Here is a 24,006-nt window from a genome sequence, read left to right as displayed (position 1 = left end):
CTTTGAGCTCTGACACAGGAAAGAACCAATTTTTTGTAGGCCAGTGTCTACTGAATCTTGGTGGCTGCACTTGTAAAGGTGCATCTAGCAATTTAGCTTTAACATGATCAGGCAAATTTTGTTCCTTTAACCAGGCATGTCTCCTAATCCCAGATCCAGTAAAGTACAGTTTTGTACCTACCATAAATGTAGATGTCCGATAGGTATGCATCTGCAGTCCTAACATATGGGTTGTCCTGCCTCAGGCAGCCCTTCGGTCGGCCGGATTCCAAAGTCTGGGTCTGGCCTCGGCTGATGTCGCACTTCACCCAACGTCACAGCTGCTGGGGTATAAAGGCATCAGCCGACGCCATTTTCCTCAGTGTTTCTTGCCCCAGATGCCAGGTGCCCTCTAGGAAGGCTAAATTTGGATAAATGCAAATAATTCCAAACAGTAGAGAGCAAACAATATATATATATATATATATATATATATATATATATATATATATATATATATATATACACACACACACACACACACATACATACATATATACAAACAAATACACCATAATAGATTCCCCCAGCTAGCTAAAAGAGGGGTAAATACCCTAGGAATACCACAGAGGGGAAGGAGGGTGGGTAATCCTGACTGCAGATGCATACCTATCGGACATCTACATTTATGGTAGGTACAAAACTGTACTATGTCCTTCAAGGATGCATCTGCAGTCCTAACATATGGGTAGAATACCATAGCCAAACTGGAGGAGGAGGCACTAAGATAAAGATGGTGTAGTTAAGATCCCTTGCAAAATAGCAGTTGCAAAACCTGCTCGGGATCTAGAGTATAAGGGAAGATTATAATGCTTGGCAAATGTATGCACGGAGCTCCAAGTAGCAGCTTCTAAAATGTCTTTGGTAGCCACTCCTCGTAGGAAAGCTGTAGTGGTGGCTGTAGCTCTTGTGGAATGAGGTCTGATATTTTCAGGAGTGGTCTTTCCATGAAAAGAGTAACAAAATCGAATACAATTTCCTATCCATTTTGAGATTGTCTGTTTTGTAATTGCTTTTCCTTGCATTCCTGTTGCATATGCTACCAGAAGCTGGTCAGTTTTTCTGCTGGTCTTAGTTCTCTCCAGATAGTAGCGTAATTGTCTGTGCACATCCAAGGTATGTAGCAGTCTTCCCCCCCTGTTCTGTGGGTTGGGGAAGAAAGTAGGTAAATGAATCGCTTGGTTCAATGAAACTCTGGAGACCACTTTTGGCATAAAGGTAGGGTTAGTTCTCAGAGAGACTCTATCCTGATGGAAGATAAGGAAAGGTTGTACTGCCATTAATGCCTGTAACTCAGATACCCTTCTTGCTGAAGTGATTGCTAGCAGGAAAGCAGTTTTCCAAGACAAGAACTGTAGTTCTGCTGCTGCTGCTGGTTCAAAAGGGGGAAGTGTTAACTTTTCCAGCACAAAGTTGAGATCCCATGTAGGTAAAGGTGGTTTCCTTGGAGGTTTTACATTTTTGATTCCTCTCAAGAACTGCCTGAGTAGAGGATGAGAGAAGACAGGAGGATCCATGTTGTATTCTGCTGAAATTGCTGATGCATGAATCTTAATGGAGGAGTAAGACAGGCCATTGTGGAACAGTTCTGCTAAGTATTCCAGGATGTGTGCTATGTTTGCCAATGAGACATTTTCTCCCTTTGCTGCACTCCAAATGAGGTATCTTTTCCACTTGGCTGAATAAGTTTTCCTTGTGGAGGGTCTGCGTGCCTCCAGGATAATGTCCTTAACCCTCTGAGATAAATCTGGGTAATTTTGTTTTATGCAATATTCCAAGCAGCTAGCTGCAGTGTTTTCAAGTTTGGATGTAGGATCTTGTAGTTGTTCTGTGTTAGAAGTAAGGGACATAGAGGTAGATGCCATGCGTGTGTCCGAGACATGCTTCTCAGTAGCGGGTACCAATGCTGCCTCGGCCAGTCTGGAGCTATCAGGATTACCCTTGGCTGATCCTCTCTGATCTTCAGTAGGACTTGATACATCAAAGGAAGAGGTGGGAATGCATATGCTGTCAGGTTTTCCCAGCTGAAGGAAAGGGAGTCCACCTTCCAAGCAAATGGGTGGTATGCTCTTGTGCAGAATTTCTTCAATTGGTGGTTGTGTGGGGAGGCAAACAGGTCTATTTCTGGTAGTCCCCATTCCTTTGTTATGGCTTTGAATATATCTGGATGCAGCATCCATTCGTGAGCATCCGTGGTAGTTCTGCTTAAGGTGTCTGCTTAAGGTGTCTGCTAGAGAATTTTCTTTTCCTGGTACAAATCTGGCCTGAAGTTGAATGTTGAGATTCAGGGCCACATTCCACAGGTCCATTGCCATCCGGCACAGAGGATATGAGTGAGTACCTCCCTGTTTGTTGATGTACCACATGACTGTGGTATTGTCCGTTCTTATCAGCAGATGACCCTGTTGAAGGAGTGGTCTGAATGCCTGGATCGCATGTTTCACTGCCAGCATCTCCTTTAGATTTATGTGTAGATTCAGCTGGTCTTGGGTCCATAGGCCTTGTATACATTTGTCCACCATGTGTGCCCCCCAGCCTAGGTCTGAGGCATCTGTGGTGATGGTCTGGCTTGGATGAGGTTTGTGGAAAGGCAATCCTCTGTTCAACTGACAGGCCTGAGCCCACCACAGGAATTCTTGCTTCAGGCATGGAATTATTGGAATCTGGGCTTCTAGACTGTGCTTGTGTTGAGACCATAAATTCGTTAGGTACCATTGTAACTTTCTCATATGCAGCCTGGCATGCGGAATCAATATTATGCAGGATGCCATGTAACCCAGGGCTTGCAGGACTTTACTTCATGGCATTAACAAAACAAACTCAGCTTACTGCAAGGAGACTGGTAGTTGCTTTTGTCTTTCTTCTGTGAGAAAAGCCATCTGAGTTGATGTGTCCAGTTCTGCACCCAAGAATGTTAGGGATGGTACTAGTCTTGACTTTTGCATGTTGACTGTGTATCCCAAGGCTTGCAACAGTTGCATGACATTTTCCAAATCTTTTGTTAATTTTGCCTTGTTGTCCGCTTGTATTAGGCAGTCGTCCAGGTATGGGTAAATTTGAATTCCCTGAAGCCTGCAATGAGCAATTACTGATGCCAGGCATTTCGTGAATACTCTGGGCGCAGTAGATAAGCCAAAGGGCAATGCTGAGAATTGATAATGCTCTGATCCTGCAAGAAATCTGAGGTGTCTTCTGCAATCTGGTCGTATAGGGACGTGCAGGTATGCCTCCTTGAGATCTAGAGTCACCAGCCAAGACTCCTTACCCAGCATAGGAAGAAGCTGCTGGAGGGTCAGCATTTTGAATTTTGGAACAATGAGGTATGTGTTCAGTGCAGACAAGTCGAGAATAGGTCTCCATTGACTTTTTTTTCTTGGTACAAGGAAAAGCCTGGAGTAAAATCCTTGGCCTTGTTCCATAGGGGGCACCTTTTCTATAGCTCTCATCCTTAGTAAGTTGCTGATTTGTCTTAGAGCGTTTGTTTTTTGGCTTGGTGGTAGGTTTGGCATTCCCCTCTTTTTTGGTAGAGTGTGGAAGTGAAACCTGTAGCCCTTGTCTATTGTTTGTAAAGTCCATTTGTCTCCTGTAATGTAATGCCAGTTGTCGGAAAATAAGGCTAGCTTTCTGCCCAAGGGAGCTTCCAGTTGTTCCCTGGTAGGCGGAACCAGAGCCAAGTCATTGTGTCTGCCCTGTGGAAGTGGTTGTAGTTGAATCTGTGGCAGTACTTCTCTGGTTGGTAGGTTGCCACTGACGTCCCCTGTAGGCACCCCTAGATTGACCTCTGCCTCTTGGGCGTCTATTTCTGCCTCTCTGTGCTCTGGAGCTGTCTGGAAAGGACCAATTCTTCGAAGGCCAATTTCTGCTAAACCTCGGAGGTTGGACCTGTAAGAAATCCTTGACTGTTTGGACAGATTTTGCTTTTTCTTCCACCTTCTTTAGAACCTCCTGTGCAGGGGAGCCAAACAAACTTTGTTTCTCCATGGGAGCATCTAGGAGTTTTGACTTAACATGGTCTGGTAAGGATTGTTCTTTAACCAGGCATGCCTTCGAATCACTGTTCCAGTCATAGCTGATCTAAAGGAAGCCTCCAGTGCATCATAGCCAAATTTTAAGAAATGGTTACTGACCTGCTGAGAGTTATGTACCAAATCCTGAAGGGACTTGTGGTCTAGAGGTTCAGGAGAGGACAGTTTTTTATTTAGCTGGTCTAACAAAAATTCCTGGTACTGAATCATGTGAAATTGACAGTTTAAGGCCCTGGCCGAAAGAGTAGCAGAAGTATAAACCTTTTTACCCCATCTCTCTAATGCTCTAGATTCCCTTTCAGAGGGAAGAGGGTTTTTGGCAGAAGCAGCTGCCACACCTTTAGGGCCCTGTGAAATGGTTTCAGGGTCTGCAACAGGCGCCTTATACAAATGGTAGTGTGTGTCCGGGACCCTGTAATATCTGTCAGGCTTGGCAGGGGCCGGAGGAAGAGAATCAGGGGCAGTACAGGCATCATTATATGCATCATCAACGACTGTTAGTACTGGAGGAATGGCTAAAGGCCTATGCTGTGGTAAGTATAAAAATGTCCTTAGCCTTTTCCTTGAATCTGAAAAATCCTGGCCCTGCCATTGGAAGTGTTCCCTCATAGCATGTAAGGTTTCCCCAAAAGAAAATTCTTCAGGAGGAGAAGCAGAAGGAATGGAATCTTCTGCATCAGAATCTTCATAAGGAGAATATGGGCCTTCCTGAGGGTCTGAAATGTCTGAGTCATCCGAGGAATAGTCTGTAGAGACAGGTTCCGGGGGTTCAGTCCTAGGCCTCTTATCTGGAGGGGGCTGAGAGGCCCTGTCTGGGTGAGGTTGTGATCCCCTGATCAAAGAAATGAGATCCTCAGCCAGGCTGAGTATTTGGGAACTAGAGGTAGGCCTATGTGAGGGAGTTTTTGCAGGTAAGGCCTTAGAAGATTTAGCTGCTTTAGCCCTGGCAAAAGCCTTGATAAGACATAGAAGCAGGGGGTCTAGCAGCCCCACGTGCAGGGGTAGATATGTCTAAAGGAATAGTGTCTGACAAGTCCTGGGTGCCTGCTTCTGTAGCAGTAAATTCAGTAGCAGATTCAGCCATGCTCTGTGAGGCCTCGGCTATCAGAGGCATGCTTTCGGCCGAAGGAAGAACCGAGGACTCTGTTTCGGCCGAAACAGAGACACTCGCGGTTGGCCTAACTGTGGTTTCGGCCGAAACCGCAGGCCGCGAGTGTCGGTCCTTTTCCTTGCGCTTTTTAGCTAATTGTGTAGTCTGAGTCTCCGACGGCATTTTGTAAGCAAAAGTGGGACCAAAAAACTCCTCTGCAAACTCCGACCGACGTCTAAGTGTCCATCGGTTGAAGGAAGCACAAGCTAGACAAGCTGATACGTCGTGGTCTGGGCCTAGGAAAGGAAGGCAGTAAGAGTGGAAATCCTTATGAGGTATTTGTTTCCCACAAGTTAAACAATTATTTACTTTTTCTGACATCGGCTGAGGCAAGAACCGAAGTCTTCTGTAGTAGAAATCTCTGGATCTGACTGACTGGCACTTGCGAACAGCTTCTGCTTCGGGCACCACGCGGCAAGAAAGACTGAGGAAAATGGCGTCGGCTGATGCCTTTATACCCCAGCAGCTGTGACGTCGGGTGAAGTGCGACATCAGCCGAGGCCAGACCCAGACTTTGGAATCCGGCCGACCGAAGGGCTGCCTGAGGCAGGACAACCCATATGTTAGGACTACAGATGCATCTTTGAAGGACATCTGCGGCCCTGCAGGAGGCCTCTAAGGAATCAAAACCACATTGCAAAGTATGCTTTCCAACTTGTTCAGCTGTATGCAATAATTCCTGCGATTATTTTCTGCACATTCTGAAATCATCATTTTCTGTTTCAGCAATCCCATAACATGTTGTTAGTACGTAAGCATATGAAATTGACAGTTTAAGGCCCAGACTGCGAAGTTTGCAGATGTATAAACCCCCCCCCCCCCATCTGTCTATTGCCCTTGAATCTCTGTCAGAGGGGGAAGGATTTTTTGCTGTTGAGGCCTTAACTCCCTTTGGACCATGTGAAACAGTTTCAGGATCAGCAGCAGGGTTTCTAAATAAAAATTTATTGCGAGTCAGGGACCTTGTAATATCTGTCAGGCTTACTGGGAGCCGGAGGTAAGGAGTCAGGGGTCAAGCTAGACTCCGAAAACATATTAGCCACAATGTCTAAAAACAGGGGGAATGGCTAAAGGCTTGTGTTGGGGGAGAAGGAAATCCCTGAGCCTCTTATTTGATTCTGAGAAGTCTTGACTCTCCCAGTGAGAAAATGCTCCCTCAAAGTATGCAAGGTTTCTCCAAATGAATAATCCTCTGGAGGAGATGCAGATGGAATAGACTCCTCTGCATCAGAATCCTCATAGGGAGGTATTGATAATTCCTAATCAGAAGAAATAGAAACCTGATCTGAAGATTCATGATCAGTGTCTTGCCTAGGCTTCTTATCTGGAGGGGGATGGGGCTTCTTATCTGGAGGGGGATGGGTACCCCTGATCAAGGTAATAAGGTCTTCAGCCATTTTGATCTGTTTTTTAGGCAGAGGCCTGTGCACGTGGCCCATGCAACGGTTTTTTAGTTTTAGAAGTTGCCTTTGGTTTTGCAGCTGTAGTCTGAAATAAAAATGTTGAGGTCTGAATACACCCTCAGAAGCCAGTGCCTGCTCAGCAGCTCAGGAGCCATCAGAGGGAGATGCATCCGGTCTAATACCTTGAGTATCTTGCGGCATGCCGGACTCCACATGGGTGTCGGTAGAGGCCTGCGACTCGAAGGAAGCGGGTATCAGGGGCTGCGAAAGCTCCTCACTGAGTACTGACAAACCGGCGACTGGCTTAGAAGCTTTGTCGTCTGTTTTGGATCGCCTTTCTCTGTCCTTTTCTTTGCGTTTATGTACTCCAGTACTCGGATTGCTATCAAACGACATTTCTGGGTAGTTAAATCTGTTTGCAAAATACTTTGATGCAAAAATATACCAACGCTTAATAGTGCGTTGGTTAAATCTAGCACAAAACCAACAGTCAGGCACGTGGTGATCAGGGCCTAGGCAAGGAATACAGTATAAATGGAAATCCTTATGAGGTATTTGCTTCCCACAAATAATACAATTATTTACTTTTTCTGACATCGGTAAAAAGCAAGAAAAATGTTTCCCCAATGGGATAAGACTTCGGTACTGAAACTCAATCTCTAATATTTCAGTAGTCTGCCGACTGGCACTTGCGAAATGCTTCTGCTTCGGGCACCGTATGGCAAGAAAGACTGAAGAAAATGGCGTTGGCTGCATGTTTTATACCCCTGACTCTTTGACGTCAAGGAAGAGAAGACAGCAACTGATGCAGGACCGAAGACTTGGGAATTCAGGCCGACTGAGGGCAACCTGCCAGCAGATTACCCAAATGTAATGGACTGCAACAGTGAAACACGAAGAACATCTGTTTAATCAAAGGATGGGAGAACAGGGGCTGTTCTGTATCAAAATGAGCTGAAATGGCTGAGGCGTGGATTTTAATAAAGGAGAAGAAGAGGTGCTACTGTAAAGTAGCTCTGCTAGGTAGTCTAGGATAAGAGGGATGGAAGGTTGTGAGGTATTGCCCCTTATGGACTGGCTCCAGGAGAAGAATCTTTTCCATTTTCCTGCGTAAGACTTTCTGGTGCTGGGCTTTCTGGCCTCTGTGATAATGTCTAGGACCAGTTTTGCTTAACAGGGGTCCCGTTTGCCTTTTAAGTATTAGCCATGCTGATCTGAGAGTCTGCAAGTCTGGGTGCAGCACTCCCCCCCCCCCCCCCCATCCTGCATTAAGAGGTCTGAGATCAGGGGAAGCTGCCTGGGTGGCTTGTAAGGTCAGTCTGTGCAGTAAGGGGTACCAATGTTGTCTAGGCCAATCTGGAGCAATGAGGATGGCCTTTGGTCTCTCCTCCCTTATTGTGATCAGTACCTTGGAAATAAGAGGCAGAGGGCGGCATGCGTACACAAAGAGGGTGTTCCAGGGGAAAGTTAAGGCATCCACTTTCCATGCTAAGTGGTATACTCCCCGGTACAGAATTTCTTCAGCTGATGGTCGAGATGTGAAGCAAAGAGATCCACCTCCTAAGTCCCCCATGCCCGAGTGAATTGTAAAAAGTTTTTTCTGTGGAGCTGCCATTAGTGGAGGTCTAGTAAGTTTCTAATTAAGTGGTCTGCCAGGGTGGTGTTGATCCCTGGTAGGTATTAGGCTATCAGGTGTAGTCCCATGGAAAAGGCTGCCAACCAGAGTTTCATGGCTAGCCTGCACAGAGGGCAAGATTGGTCATCTCCCTGTTTGTTGGTGTACCACATTACTGTGGTGTCTGTTTTGATAAGGAGAACCCCTGGCTTTTAATAGGGTTTGAAGGATGTCAAGAGCCTTTTGTACTACCATCATTTTCTATTGGTTGCTGTGTAAGGGAAGGTTCTGGGCATCCCAAAGACCTGGGTGCACCTGCCTTCTAGATGAGCGACCCAAGCTATGTCCAAGCCGTTGGTGGTAATGGTCTGCCTGGCTGGGCGGAGGGGTGAAGGAAAGACCTGTTTTGGGCACAGGCCCCTGTCCACCAGAGAAACTCAGCCCTTTTACAGGGGATCAGTGGGACAGAGGTCTCTACAGATCGAGTGCTGACACCAAAGGTTATTTAGGTACCACTGAAGTTCTCATGTGAAGCCTGGCCAGAGGAATCAGAAGGATGCAAGATACCATGTACCCCAAAAGACTTGCAGGAACTTCCTCGCAGTGAGGTGACTTCTGGAAGCCAGCCGAGTAAAACAGAATGGCAGGAAGCTTTATTTTCTGGGGATAGGAAAGCCATTTGGGATGCTGTGCCCAGCAGTGCTCCCCTAGAAAATAATCTTCCTGGAGGGCGTTTGCTTTGATTTCTTACCGTTGATGGTGTACTCTACGGAAGTTAGGAAAGGGTTGACAAAGAGGAGGTCCTTGAGGAGCTTTTCTTTGCAATCTGCCTGAATGAGGCAGTTGTCCAGAGGAGGGTAAATTTGTATATTTTTCTGTCTGGAAAAGGCTATGGCCATGGCTAAGCATTTGGTGAATACCCTGGGAGCAGTAGATAAACCAAAGGGTAGCGCTGAAACCGTTGTGAACCTGCCTGAAGCGAAGGAACTTCCCGCAGGATTCCCCTATGGAGATGTGGAGCTAGGCATCTTTTACATCTACGATAACTAACCAGGCATTTTTTGTCAGTGTAGGCAGCAGCTGCTGCAAAGTTAGCATTTTGAAATTGGGGGCTACCAGGAAGGTGTTCAGAATGGATAGATCCAGGATGGGGTGCCAAGTGCCCCTCTTTTTCTGGGAATAAGGAAGTCTGGAATAAAAGCTTTTGCCGGTTTGATCTGAGGGGACAGGTTCTACTGCCCCTTGGGATATGAGAGTTTGGACTTGTTTCAATGCCTCTGCCCACTGATTTGGAGGCAAGTCTGGGTACCCTCTTAGAAATGTGAGTTTGCTGAAGGAGAATTTGTATCCCTGAAAAATTATCTTTAAAAGACCCACTGGTCCTTTGGTACAGAAAGACACTTTTCTTTGTAGAGGGAGAGCCTTCCTCCTAGTTTTTGGAGAGTGAAAAGAGAGCAGAGGAGGGATAGGGGAGTCATTGAGAATTTTTGCCATAGAGGGATGGCTTAGAACCCCTTGCCTTTGGAGTGGAAGTGGTCCACTGTTTGGCTCTCTGCTGTCCCTGGGATTGGAGTGTGGGTGGTCTGTCCCTGCGGGGCTTACCTTGCCCCTGTCTGCTACGTGCAGGAAAGGACCAGTGCTTTGAGGGAAAATTCCTGCTGAACCAAGGAGATTGTACTTGAAGGAAACTTTTACAGTTTGCATAGATTTTGCTTTGTCTTCCATCTTTTTAAGCACCTATTCTGCTTTGACTCCAAACAAGCGGTCCTTATCCAAAGGTGCATCAAGTAATTTATATCTGACATGATCAGGGACAGGTTGTTCCTTCAAGCATGCATGTATCCTAATGACACATCCTGACACCGCTGCCCTGCTTGAGGCTTCTAGGGCGTCATATCTACACAGTGTAACGAGTGTTTAGCCACTTGACAAGCAGAGTGCAGCAAATCTGCTCACTCTTTCAAATTGGCACAGTCAGGAAAGGTTGAAATCTTTTGCTTTAATAGTTCCAAAGTGTGCTGTGGATATTTTAACATGTGGAACTGATAGTTGAGTGCTCCGATAGCCAAGGTTGCAGAGGTGTATACTTTTTTTTACCCAATCAGTCCACAGCTCCTTGTCAGAAGGAATAGGACTCTCTGCAGAACTAGCCTTAGCTCCTTTTGGTCCCTGTGTAATGACCTCAGAGTCTACAGCAGGATTTCTGTACAGGTATTTGTGAGAATACGGTACTCTGCAATGCCAGTCAGGTTTTCTGGGAGCAGGGGGGAGGGCGTCAGGAGTTAAGCTGGATTCATGGAAGACATCAACCACCAACGCTAAGATTGGAGGGATGGCCAAGGGTTTGTGCTGGGGCAGGTCTAGAAACTTAAGTCTTTTCTTAGACTGAGGAAGTCCTGGGATTCCCAGTGGAAAACGTTCCCCGAGGGTGTGAAGGGTTTCCTCAAAGGAAAGACCTTCCGGTGGGGAGACAGAAGGAATGGATTCCTCTGCATCTGAATCCTCAAAAGCAGTCAGAGGTTGTTTTTCCTCTTCAAAATCTGAACAGACTCCTCAGAATCCTGTTGTCAGTATTTCAAGAGAAAGGTCTCTTTTTTTTTAGAAGGTGTGGCCTGACTACTCCTGATAAGGGTGATCAGATCCTCCGCCATTTTACACATTTGAGCTTTGGCGGGGGGGGGGGGGGGGGGGAGTGGAGCACAAGTAAAATGGTGGCTAGAGGTAGTTTTCTTAGGAGTGGCCTTGCCTCTAGGCCTAAGAGTATCCATCGGTTTGAGAGAAACTGTAGTCGGAGAAGACCATCTTTTTTTGTCTAGATTCAGTAGTGCGAAAAACCTCCTCAGAAGCTGGTGCCTGCATTGCGGCTCCAGACCCAACCAAGGCAGAGATGACCACAGGCTCAAAAGATGAAGATTTCTGCTGCATTTCTGCGGCATACTGGACTCCAAAAGGGTATAAGGACAGGCCTGCGAAGGCATCGAATCGGGCATCAGGGGCTGCGAAGGTGCCTCACTGAATTCCAGAGAACCGACGATCTGCTTAGCGGTAGAGTCGTCAGAAGGCTTAGCCTTGTGTAGTCTGTCTCTATCTTTATCCTTACGTTTTTTCAGAATGTCTACAGATTGTTGGCTGATGGATGCCACTTCGGAATGTGAAGACGGATGATGAAAATACCTGGCTACAATAAGAGCTCTAAGATAAATGGTTCTCGCGTTAGAGGGCACAGAACCATCAAAGGGGATGCCGTGGTCTGGGCCTAAACAAGTGATGCAGTATGAATGGAAGTGTGTGTGTTGTATTTGCTTTCCACAGGCGAGACAATTAACTATTTCAGACATAGATTAGTGCAAGAAAAAAGGATCCCCAGCGGGGTACTTCGCTTCAGACGTTTTCAGCTGCAATTCAAAATTGCGTAGCGACCAACAGGCACACTTGCGAACTGCTGCTGCTATGGGCTCCACGGCAAGAAAGACTGATGTAATGGTGTTGGCTGCCTTGCTTTATAGCAATGACGACCTGACTTCAGGCAGCAAGAGATAGCAGTCGACGCAGAAAAATACTGACTGGTATTCGGGCCGGCCGAGGGCTACCACAGCAGGGATAACCCACAGGTGATGACTGCAACAGTGAAACACGAGGAACATCTGGTAGTGATTGGCCCCTAACCGAAAGTGCAGGAGTCTTCTGGAGTGTCTGTCGATTTTGATATGACAGTATGCATAGTTGAGATCCACTGAGCATCGTTGAGATCCACTGAGCACACCCAATAAGTCCTTGCACAGGGGAGGAAGAAAGCATTTAACACTGACCATCCGTAACTTGGGATTTCTGAACTGACAAGACTTAGTTCGCGGAGGTCCAAAATTGGACTAAAAAGAAGTGAGTGTAAGTTCCGGATCCTCAATGACCTGTTGGGACTTTTTGGATGGCTCATTTTAGAAAGAAGGTCTTGAACCTTGAGATGAGCCATCTCCCTTTGGAGGACTGGACAGTCAGAGAGATTTTAATACTGGAGGGGGGGCTAAAAAGGGGGTGATGTAACCCCTGGAAATAATCCTCAACACCCACTAATCTGAGAATTTATTTCGTCAAGGCTAGTGGGTGCAGGGAGAATCGTCCCCAGACTGCCACCAGGGCAGGACAGTCGGGTAGTGCTTCAGGAACACTGAAAGCTTCTCTAAGAAAGGTTCCCAGGAGCCCTGATTCTGCGGACCCCCTCTGCAGCTGCGACTACCACTGAATTCTCTGCCCTGGTTTGCAGAAGAGGACTCTTGGGGGGCAACCTGGAAGGAGGACTGAGTCCCTGCAGAAGTTTTTTACTCCCTTTCTGCGTCTTAGAAAAGGATTGTTGGGGAGTAGAAAACTTGATTCCCACCGTGGAAACATCCGAACAAGGTTGAACCGTCAAAGGGAGCATTGGTAAGAGACACCTTGAAGGGTTCTGCAAACCTGCAAGGGTGAAAGCAGGTGTGCCGTCTGATGGCAATTCTTGTGCCAGCCACTCAAGAGGTGGCTTCCACCACATTGGGAGATCAAACTTGTTGAGGCATTAGCCAGGGAAGTCAGAGTGGGGAACTCAGGAGAGACCAGCTTAAGACTCTCTGGAGGCAGCTCTGTAAGGGAAGTGGTGAATTCCAATACCAAACCCCTCTGAAACTAGGTGAAATGTGCCATGTAGTTGGTTGCCTTCAATCCAAATGTAGCTGAGGCAATCACGTGTTTTCTGAAACTGTCAATAGCCTGAGAAACTTTGTTCAGGGGATGGACCGAGGAGCTCTGCTCCGCTAGCTCCTTTTTAGTAGCAGTGGCCACCACAATGGCATTAACAGGGATGCCCTTACTTCAAAAAGAGTCATCTTTGGGGGACGGAGGAATTTGTCTGCCTTTTTGGATACTGGTTTCACTGTGTCCGGCTCCTTCCACGCCAGCCAGCAAGGAGTTCTACAAGCTCTTCGGCATGCGGGGACACACAAGTAGAAGATGGGCCTGCCCCACAGGCTTTCAGGAACACAGACTCCTCCGAAGGCAGGGGGGGTGCGGGGGACCACCTCTGCTTGAGAATTTCAAGGATGTCCCCAAAGGACACCATCAGGCCAAAGCATAGGCGACCGATCTCCCTCCTCAAAATCCTTTTCCTCAGTGAGGGACTCTCTAGGGGAGTCCAAGTGGATCCTCTTACACATCCTCTTCAAAGGGGGTTCCTCTACGGTGGGCTCTGGGAAGGACGTGGAAGAGACTGGGACCTCAAGCGGGGTAGTGCCCGTCTGAAGGTGCTTGCGAAGGGGCTGACCCTGGAAAGATGAGGTCTCAGACCAAGGTCGAGAAGGGCTAGGCAGGACCTAGGGAAGAGGAGAGTTGACTGACAAGCTGGAGAAGGTCCTCTGCTGCCCAGAAAGGTGACGGGCTGGAACAGGCTCCCCTCTCCTCTCCTGCAGCTGCCCAGGAAGAGAGGAGGGACCCAAACACAGCACAGAAGCTCCAGATGACATCAGCCCCGAGCTTTCAGGAACCCATGCCCCTAAGGAAAGAGAGTGGTCTGAAACCTCCGGGTCCAACCCCACCCCCAGGGAGCCAGTGCCAACCTCACAGGACCAAGGAGCAGACTGTTCTGAGGGGAATGGAACAGAACAAACCAGGGACCCTGACTGTCTGGAAGGGAGGGATACCAGACACCATCAGCCTCTCAAAAGGAATGCCCTGATCCTGGAGTTCCAAACCCCGATGGGTCGAAGGAGGAAAGTGAAGTAGCGTGGCTGAAGGACCCTTAGCCAACTGAGCTGGGGATGGTAAGAAGCCCAACTTGATCTGGGCCTTGAGAAAACTCCTCATCATCCTGTCCATATCTGTAGGCAGTGAACTTCTGGAAGACCTGGATGATGTCCTGATTTAGCTGGTGATCTAAGACCATGTCCTATAGTTCCTGGAAGGGGACCTACTCCGGCGCATCAGATCTGATGACCTAGATCTGAAGGGGGAGCTACCAATGACTATCGGATCAGATATAACGATCACATCTGAAGCTTTGAGAAGATCTGATGACCAGGTCGGATCCGGGGAAGGTGTGCACAGAGTCAGATCCGAAGGCCTCAGAGACATTGAGGCTTTGGATCAGAGAGGGTGATCAGAGGCCCTCGGAGAGTGGAAGAAGAGCCCGGAACTGAAGCCGCAGAGGCTTGGCTCAGATCAGGCCATCTGCGATCAGACAGCCTCAGCTTTTTTGAAGGAGATCACTTAGGAAGCGGTAAGGACCTTGTCTTAGACTCTTGGGAAGCGGAGGAGGGACAGCCCAAAACCAAAGGATCTCCCTTTGCTAACCCTTTCAGAAGCAATTTGTTTCTTCACTCCAGGAGAGTCCTTGGATTGAATCTGGTGCAGATGATGCACTAAATCTAGAGATGGGGCTCTCCTAAACAATAAACACAATCCTTGTGCGAGTCGGAATGAGGCATCTTCCGAATGCATGAGGAGCATCTTTTAAAGCCAGATGGCTCATCTGACATACTGACGAAGGCACACACACCGACCAGGCAAAAACGCACAAACACGCACCCCCACTAAGAGGGAAGAGACTTTATATATATTTTGGCCCTTCTGCATTTCAGTCTAGAGAGATTACATGACTTTTTTTTTTTTTTTTTTTAAAAACTAGCTATTGGGGGAGGCACGCAAGAAAAAGCAAGAGCCCAACAAAGTAGATTTAAGTATCGGGTGGGGAGGAATCCTAGAACTAATTGCACTAAAAACCCGACTAAGGAAGGACTAGTTAACTAGAAAATCCCTATAGAAAAAACACTTATTTATACACAAAAGCCTGAGCTACTAGAATCATGTCCTTAGTATTTCTGCAGCAAATGAGATCCAAGGGTTACAGGTCAGCAGGTGACTATGGGAAGGGGAAGAGCTTGAGCTCTGAATCTGTCCATCAGTTGCCAGCTTGGATCAGAGGTCAGATCAAAGACCCATCTGTAACGAATAATGACAAAGGATAGCATCAGATCCATATTTTACTGCATATACTTTCACTGGCAAAAAGTGTGCATTTGGCCAAACATTTATGCCTTCAAGGTTTCATCCTGTACTTCCCCACAACCATCATGTTTTGCCCTATATGCCCCCGATACTTCAAAATATGGGTCTGAATATTCAGGGCCCTGAAAGCCAGGGTTACTGAAGTATACACCCTCTTTCCTCCTAGGCAATGCAATCTGCTTTCCTTGTCAACTGGAGACAGTATTCCATCCAAAAGCCAGTGTTAATCCCCTGCTGGTAGCCAAAAGTGTAGCTAACTCAACCAGTGCACCCTAGGCTGGTACCATAAACTAGCCACCCACCGGCTTACCTCTTCAAGTCAGCAGCAAAAACATAGGCCATGCATTCTACTTGTACACCAACCAGGTGGCCAGATACACAAACTCCTCCCTCCTGCATCAGCCAATCTTGTCCCATTTCTGCACCTGCCCCAACCCTCCTCTCTCTCATTTTAGTAAAATCTTCATTACCCAGCATGATACAGTGCTCAGGTTTTACTTCAAGAGAGAAACACCTCTCTTTTAAATTGCAGCAAACTGCTTGCTACAGCTTAGACCACAAAGAGCATTACAGCACTGGTTCGACTGTAAATACAATATCAGCTTTTAAAAGACGGCATGCATTAAAGAGTGACCGTGACCAGATGACTGCCCCCTCACTTTGCTTCCAGGGCAGTTGCTCCCTTCACCCAGACATGGCTACAATACTGTTGGTAGCCTCCATGGACACGCCCTAATCTACAGCACGGATACTTGAATGTTGTAAACTCAGTTAGACCTCCTGGGAGTGGGGGTTGGGAATCTAACTCCAAACATACTGCTCAGAAAGCATCCAAAAAGAGTTTCATGGACGGGCAAGGGGGCACATATACACTTTTAAAATTACACAAAATCACCACGCAAGATAACCTCATACCAAAAGAGCTTGGAGGAGCTTTTTTGTAACCTCAGTATAAACCTGACAACTTGCATGCATCCTTTATGACAGATAACAAATCCAATTAGGTGCGCAGGCTGCACTGCACCTAGACAGCACACACACCACATTGCGATCACCCTATGTAGCATGATCCATGTCCTGTTTAAGCTTCAAGTAATCGGACACTGTTTAAGCCTTACTAGAAGTCATTTCCACTCAGTTATGGTCACTGATCAAAATAAGCCGCACTACGAAAACAAATCTTCTTTTGGCTTTTTCCCTGTTAGGGGTTGCCACAGCAGATCACCTGTCCGCTCATGATTGGCAGTGGAGTTTTACGGTGTCAAGTTGCCAGCCCGGCACCCAACCTTCCACAGAAGGCACACTCACATGCACACCTAGGGCCAATATAGAGTGTCCAATCCACCTACAGCATGTCTTTGGGATGTGGGAGGAAACCGAAGCACCCGGAGGAAACCCACGCAACCACAGGGAGGACATGCAGACTCCGCACAGAAGGCAACCCAGCCGAGGATCAAACCAGAGAACATCTTGCTGTGAGGTGGCAACGCTAACCGCTGCACCACCGTGGCCACCCATACACTACGAATACAAAATACTAGTTCAAAACTTGTCTAAGCTATGTAAAGCTACAAATTGTTGCAGCAATTCCACAATTGGAACTTTGACGTCAGTGACTCAAACACTAAATCTGTTCTTAAATAAGTTCAACCAAAGAGCAATAAAAAAGCACGTGGCTTCAAATCATCAGTTGTAATAGTGCTCCATCAAAATACTGCTATCTAGGAGCACTCTACTACTTCAATAATACTTCCAGACGCACCTTACTCCAGGCGTTCTAAAAACGTGTGTGTGCGCACATATAAATATAGCCATGTATGCGTGTGTATGTACAAGGTGCACTTTATAAATACATAAAGATTATAGAAATACATGTATTGCGCACACACACACACACACACACACACACACACACACACACACACACACACACACACACACACACACACACACACACACACACACTTAAGCTATACACAATGATGGACAAAACCAACAAATACTAACCTAATCTGTATGGCAGGAAACATTTAAGGATAAAATTTCTGCTCTTCTCTTGCCACTGTACGATCCTTACAAACTATTACTGCTAAAAATAGCCAATACTGCAAATAACTATGAAAAATATACTTTATGAAAAATATTTACGTGTTTTGACATTGGTATCTCTGTATGTTCCATTTAGTATTGCCAGTTCCATCAACTGCATTTTCTTCAGGTTATCTTCTCCTTCTGCCTGGAATGTGAGAGAGTCACTCATCAGTAAAACAAATGAAAAAGAAACCACTAGGATTACCATCATTTTAGCCATTAATGTTATACACTTACTGAATCACTCAACTACCGGCAAACACTACCAAAAGCATACAGGAAGCACTTGCAAATGTCACTTGATTTTAAATTCAACATCTAAAAACACAATCAAGCTACACGGTTGTTCCAAGCAACAGATAAAATGCTGCTATCCCTGTAACACAAGCCATTTCATTCATTACTGCTACATCGTTAAAGAAGCTCTGCTAAGCGGACTCCATTTTTCATTCCATATTTTGAAATAACATGCTTCTTGTACTAAATATTGCAGTATATTCTTGCATATGGAAATACACATTTTATAGCATATCCTTGTATCCGTAAGCATGTTTTTGTTCATTTCTTGTGGGATCCTATTCACCAGGGCTGTGCCTACAAATTGTCCATCATCAGTGCACTATCCCGTTAAAGAAATACGAATAAAAGATAAAAATAAATACATCTCTCCGAGTACACTACAGTATGGAGACATGAAAAAAAAATGGGATCACGTACCACATATGTTTATCAATGGCAAGACCCCTCATAGGTAGGCCTACAAATATGATCACCTATTCTTCCACTACAATTTAGCTATTTTTCTCTGAAGCTTCCATAATCTTAGTGTATGCACTCCTCAGCAATGCATTGCTTGAAATCACATGGTACACATGGCCTTTAAAGCGCACCTGCTCATTCCAACTGCTGAGCAAAGTTGCTACCCAATAATAAAAAAAATATCCAAACAGCAACACTGCTCTGAAGTGTATACTTGCCACTAGTAAAGACAGTAAAGCTCTAAGGAAATTACGATTAATGTAGATGTTAAGGAAGTACTTTTCACCTGTGGTGCTCACTTTGGGAGAGTCTGCCTTTTAACCTGCAGATGGCTAGGCTTCCAAAACTCTACCCTCCTCCAGGACTTCAGACAAAGCTCTTCCTCAGAAGTGCTGACATTTGTAGTATAAAGGTGTCAACCAGCACCATCTTCAGATCTTTCTTGCCCCAGCAAAGCCAAAGGTGGAATGTCTTTGCCTCAGAGTATGGTGGACCAAGTCAAACCTCCACCACTGGCTGTGGACTACCGAAGATTCTCACCACCACCACAGAACAAATACAAAAAAAAAAAAATAAGGGATGAAGATCTGGCAGGACAGAAAAGGTAGAGTATGATGCTACCAACCCCAAAATAATACCAAGGTAAATGAAGCATGAGGATGGAATGAGGGATGGAGCTTAAAGTTCCTAGCAAAACTGTGCTATTCTCATCACAGGAGTCCCCATGTTTTCTTGGCTACACCCAAGTAGTAATTTACCAAATACTGAACGCCTACAATAAGCATTACTGGTTAAGCTTCCTGAACAGTGTAAAGCACAAACAAAGCCAATGCCTGCAGGCCTGAGGAACTAAACGTCAAACGCTGACCAAGCAGCAATAGGTCCATGCGACTAAGGCAGACCGATAATGGAGTTAGTGAGGTCAGATCAGACACCATCTGTACATATACAGCTCATGGCAATGATGGAAGCAGACTTTCTGAAAAGGGCGTTTGGCAGCTGCACACTTCATTGTAGGGAGCAGTTATATTGAAAATAGCAATAGTATAGCAAATTTTTCATGCTTGCTTGGAACTAATGAACATCTATACTTACTGCAGGCACAAGTAACTTTTTAACTTCTTCAACAGCCTTCTTCATCTTAATTTCTGCTCTGTTCTGTGTATCCTCCACAGTTATTAATACGTGCAAATCTTCATTTAAATGTTCCCAGTTAGGTTTTCCCCTGTTTTGTTCTTCCTGTCGGGCAAGTAAGAATATTTAAATCTCAGACAAATGCATTCATCTAATGTACGAAAGGCTTTATAGATGTACATTTCGTTTTCTCACTAGTCTCAAGCTTAAGATTAAACTCTAGCTTCCAAAATACATACAGCTGTGTACACTTACCATAAAATGTAGATTTTAAAGTATTCACATGTACTGCGGTGGTGGTGCTGCGGTAGCGTTGTCGCCTCACAGTTAGACGTTGCCCTTCGATTCTCAGTTAGAGAGTCTTCTGTGTGGTGACATGCGTGAATGGGCGTTCCTTCGTTGAAGGTTGTGCGTTAGGCCTGGTAAGCCAGCACGTCAAAATCTACCACCAATCATTAGCGGACCGAAGTTCCGCTGTGGCGACCCCTAACCGGAAAAAGAAACAAACTACTGACTGACATCAAGACGTCTGGGTACAAAGGGAGTCAGCAGGCGTCATAACATCAGTACTTTCCTGACCAAACAAACAGAAGAGCCCCCTAAAGTTCCCTAATGTCAAGGACCAAAGCTTGGAAACTACAGAGTATGTAGAGAGGCCCTGGTCAAGCATCTCAGTCAAGTATTGCAAAATCCGAGGGATATTTTGTTTTGCTGAGTCCGTTCCTTGTGCTTGGTTCCAAGCACAGAATCTCTTCTATTTATCAGCATAAGATTTTCTAGTACTAGGCCTTCTGGCTTCCAAAATGACATCCTAACAGATTTACTGAGAGGTGTTGTTTGAATAATTACATGACCAGCCATGCTGCCAGGTTCAGAGTTTGGAGCTGAGTGTGCAGATTGTTCTGCTGAGACAGTAGATGAGGTATTTGAGGAAAGTACCAAGGGGGGGGGGGGTTGAGACATATTCCTTAGAATTGGGTAACAGCTGCTGGCGAGGCCAGTCCGGAGCAATTATAATCATTTTTGTTTTTTCCTGTCTGACCTTTAGTAATACCTTGGGGAGAAAAGGCGTAGACTCATAGGTTTTTCCAACTGAAGGATAGGGCATCCACTTTCCATGCTTGTCTGACAAGTCCTTGTGCAGAATTTGTCCAGTTGATAACTTTGGGGAGAGGCAAATAGATCTATATCTGGGCTCCCCCATTTCTGCGTTACCATGCTGAAGACTTGTGGATCCAGTTTCTACTCGTGAGGGTCCATAATATTTCTGCTTAGGTCATCTGCCAGAGTATTTTGTTTTCCTGGCAGGAATTAAGCTTGAAGATGTACTTGGTAAGTCAAGGCGGTGTCCCACAATGCCGTGGCTAGTCTGCAAAGGGGGTAGGAATGTGTACCCCCTGCTTGTTTATGTACCATATAACCGTGGTGTTGTCTGTCTTTCTCAGTATTTGTCCTGGATGATGTAAATCCTTGAAAGCTGTCAGGGCATTCTGAACAGCTAGTATCTCTTTCTGGTTGATATGCAGATGCATTTGTTTTGGGTTCCATATGCCCTGAATGCATCTCCCCGCCAGGTGGGCCCCCCAAGCATAGTCTGATGCGTCTGTAGTTAGGGTGGCAGGGGGAAGAGTGAATGACAGTCCCTCGTTTTGGTGACATGTCTCTGCCCACCAAAGAAACTCCTGTTGTAGGCAGGGAATGAGAGGAATCATTGTTTCCAGACTGTGATAATTTTTTTTAGGTATCATTGAAGTTTCCTCATATGCAGTCTTGCATATGGAATTCGTAGAATGCAGGATGCCATGAACCCCAAAGCCTGCAGAATTTGTCTTGCAGATAACTGGGTTTTTGTTGCCATCTGTTTTTAAGTATATAGTCAGTTGCCTTTGTTTGTCTGGTGTAAGGTAAGCCATCTGGCCAGTTGTATTCCAGCTTGCACCCAGGAATGTAATTTGAGAGGATACCAGTTGTGATTTCTTTTGGTTTATTGTGTACCTTAGGCATGTTAGAAGCCTTTTTACAAACGACAGATGTTGAAGAAGAATGTCCTTGTTCTCTGCTTGAATGAGACAGTCATCCAAGTAAGGACAGATTTGTATGCTTCTTTGTCTGCAAAACGCAATTACTGGTGTCAGGCACTTTGTAAAGACCCTGGGCGCAGTAGATAAGCCAAAGAGCAGTGCAGAGAATTGGTAATGCATAAAACCTGCCTTGAAGCGGAGGTATCTTCTGCATGATTCCCTTACTGGGATATGCAGATATGCCTCTTAAGTCTAGAGTCACTAACCAAGCGTTCTTGCCCAGCATAGGCAGCAGCTGTTATAGGCCTAATCCCAGCTGGAATCTCCTTGCCATGATGGGAATAACAAAATGCAATGCAAAACCCAATCCACCTAGAAATAGTTTGTTTTGACACAGGCTTGCCCTGCGAACTCAAAGCAAAAGAAACAAACAACTGCTGAGACTGCCTAAAATCCTTAGTCCTGCTTAAATAATAACGCAATTGCCTGTGTACATCTAAAGTGTGCAAAATCTTTTCCCCTTTATTTTGGGGGTCTGCATAAAAAGTAGGCAAATGAATAGTTTGGTTTAAAGCCACACTAGAAACCACCTTAGGCATAAAGGAAGGATTAGTACGTAATGATACCCTATCCTTATGGAAAATCAAAAAGGGCTCTACTGCCATAAGGGCCTGCAACTCAGACACCCTTCTTGCAGAAGTAATAGCCAACAGAAAAGCAGTCTTCCATGACAAGTATTTCAATTCAGCAGTAGCCGCAGGCTCAAAAGGTTGTAGAGTAAGTTTTTCCAACACAAAATTGAGATCCCAAGCAGGAGTAGGAGCTCTACGGGGGTCTTATATTCTTTGCCCCTCTAAGAAACTGCTTGAACAAAGGATGCGAAAACAATGGTGGGTCACAATCATAGTGAGCTGAAATTGCTGCAGCATGAATCTTAATGGAAGAGAAGGACAAACCTTTGTCCAATAACTCAGTAAGATATTGAAGAGCCACACTCAAATTAGGCTCAGAAATCTCCAAATTCTTTGCTGTACTCCAAAATAAAAATCTCTTCCATTTTTCTGCGTACACTTTCCTTGTACTAGGTCTTCTAGCTTCCATAATCACATTTAACACTTGTTGAGGAAGTTGAGACCTGCTGTGTTTCAACACAGAATATGCCAGGCTGTTAGATGAAGAGAATGAATCTTGACATTGAGCAGATGACCGTCCTTCTGAGATAACAGATGAGGAATCAGAGGTAAAGGCCATGGAGGTTTCCTTACCAGACTCCTTAGTAGTGGGTACCAGTGTTGCCGAGGCCAATCTGGAGCTATCAAAATCATCCTTGGCTTGTCTTGTCTGACTTTTAATAGCACCTTTGGAAGAAGCGGCAGAGGTGGAAAGGCATACACATGAAGGTTTTTCCAACTGAAAGACAGAGCATCCACTTTCCAAGCTGTGTGATGAAACCCCTTTGTGCAAAACTTTGGCAGCTGGTGGTTTAGTGGAGAAGCGAACAGATCTATGTCTGGAGTTCCCCATGACACTGTCAATTTCTGAAATACATGAAGATCCAGTTTCCACTCGTGGGGATCCATGATTTGTCTGCTTAACACATCTGCTAAGGAGTTCTGTGCTCGGGGCAGAAACCTTGCGTGAAGAGTTAGTTGCAAGCTTAGCGCAGTCTCCCATAAAATCATTGCTTGCCTGCATAGAGGATAAGAATGTGTTCCCCCTTGCTTGTTGATGTACCACATGACAGTTGTGTTGTCTGTTAGAATCAACACCTGCCCTGGAAGAAGTAACTCCTTGAAAGCCATCAATGCAAACTGGACTGCTAACATCTCCTTCATGTTGATATGTAGATGCTGTAGTCTGGCAGGCCACTTGTCTTGTATCCACTTTCCATTCAGATGAGCTCCCCAAGCAATGTCCGAGGCATCTGTCGCTAAAATCTGACTCGCCTCTGGCCGGGTCACAGAGAGTCCCTTGTTTAGGTGACATTCCTGAGCCCACCACAAAAACTCTTTTTGAAGGCAAGGTATTATTTGAATGACAGTGTCCAAATCCTGGCAGTGCTGTGTCCATACATTTTTGAGATACCATTGTAGCTTCCTCATATGCAGTTTGGCATTGGGAAGCACCAGAATACAAGATGCCATGAACCCTAATGCTTGAAGGACTGTCCTTGCAGTCAGCACGGACTGATGAGATAGTTGATGGAAGTAAAGTGATAGACTCTTTTGTTTGTCCGGGGTTAAAAAGGCCATCTGGGCTGCTGTATTCAGTCTCACACCCAGAAAGCACATGTCTTGAGAGGGTACTAGACTGGACTTTATTTCGTTCACAGAATACCCTAGGCATCTTAGCACTGCTATAACATATTCCAGATGCTGTAGAAGGTCTTCCTTTTCTTGAGCCAGAATCAGGCAGTCGTCCAAGTAAGGATAGATTTGAATTCCTTTTAGCCTGAAGTAAGCTATCACTGGAGCCAGAACCTTTGTGAATACTCTGGGCAGTAGATAAGCCAAAGGGCAATGCAGAGAACTGATAATGAGAATTTCCAGCTCGAAACGCAGATACTTCCTGCAACTCAGTCTTATAGGCACATGAAGGTAAGCTTCCTTGAGATCTAAAGTTACCATCCAGTGATCTTTGCCCAGCAGAGGTAAAAGCTGCTGTAACGTCAACATCTTGAACTTGGGAATGTCCAGATAAGTGTTGAGGATAGATAAATCCAAAATTGGTCTCCACGTGT

General features: G+C 45.7%; 1 protein-coding gene across 2 annotated transcripts in view; it reads right to left on the bottom strand.

Moving 5' to 3' along the window:
- LOC122811194 (protein quaking-A-like) overlaps window positions 1-24,006 on the bottom strand; it is a 466,526-nt gene that overhangs the window by 207,246 nt on the left and 235,274 nt on the right. For both annotated transcript variants that reach the window (XM_044082883.1, XM_044082875.1), the window contains exons 4-5: window positions 19,207-19,350; window positions 17,410-17,497 (exon numbers count right to left, since the gene is read on the bottom strand). In XM_044082883.1, coding sequence (XP_043938818.1) covers window positions 17,410-17,497; window positions 19,207-19,350 — 232 coding nt within the window. The remainder of the gene's footprint in view (window positions 1-17,409; window positions 17,498-19,206; window positions 19,351-24,006) is intronic.

Source organism: Protopterus annectens, chromosome 1.part1 (assembly GCF_019279795.1).
Source record: "Protopterus annectens isolate FY-2018-M chromosome 1.part1, PAN1.0, whole genome shotgun sequence".
Taxonomy (NCBI): Eukaryota; Metazoa; Chordata; order Ceratodontiformes; family Protopteridae; genus Protopterus; species Protopterus annectens.
Note: the sequence above shows the minus strand (reverse complement) of the source record. Positions and strands in the feature narration are given on the sequence as shown.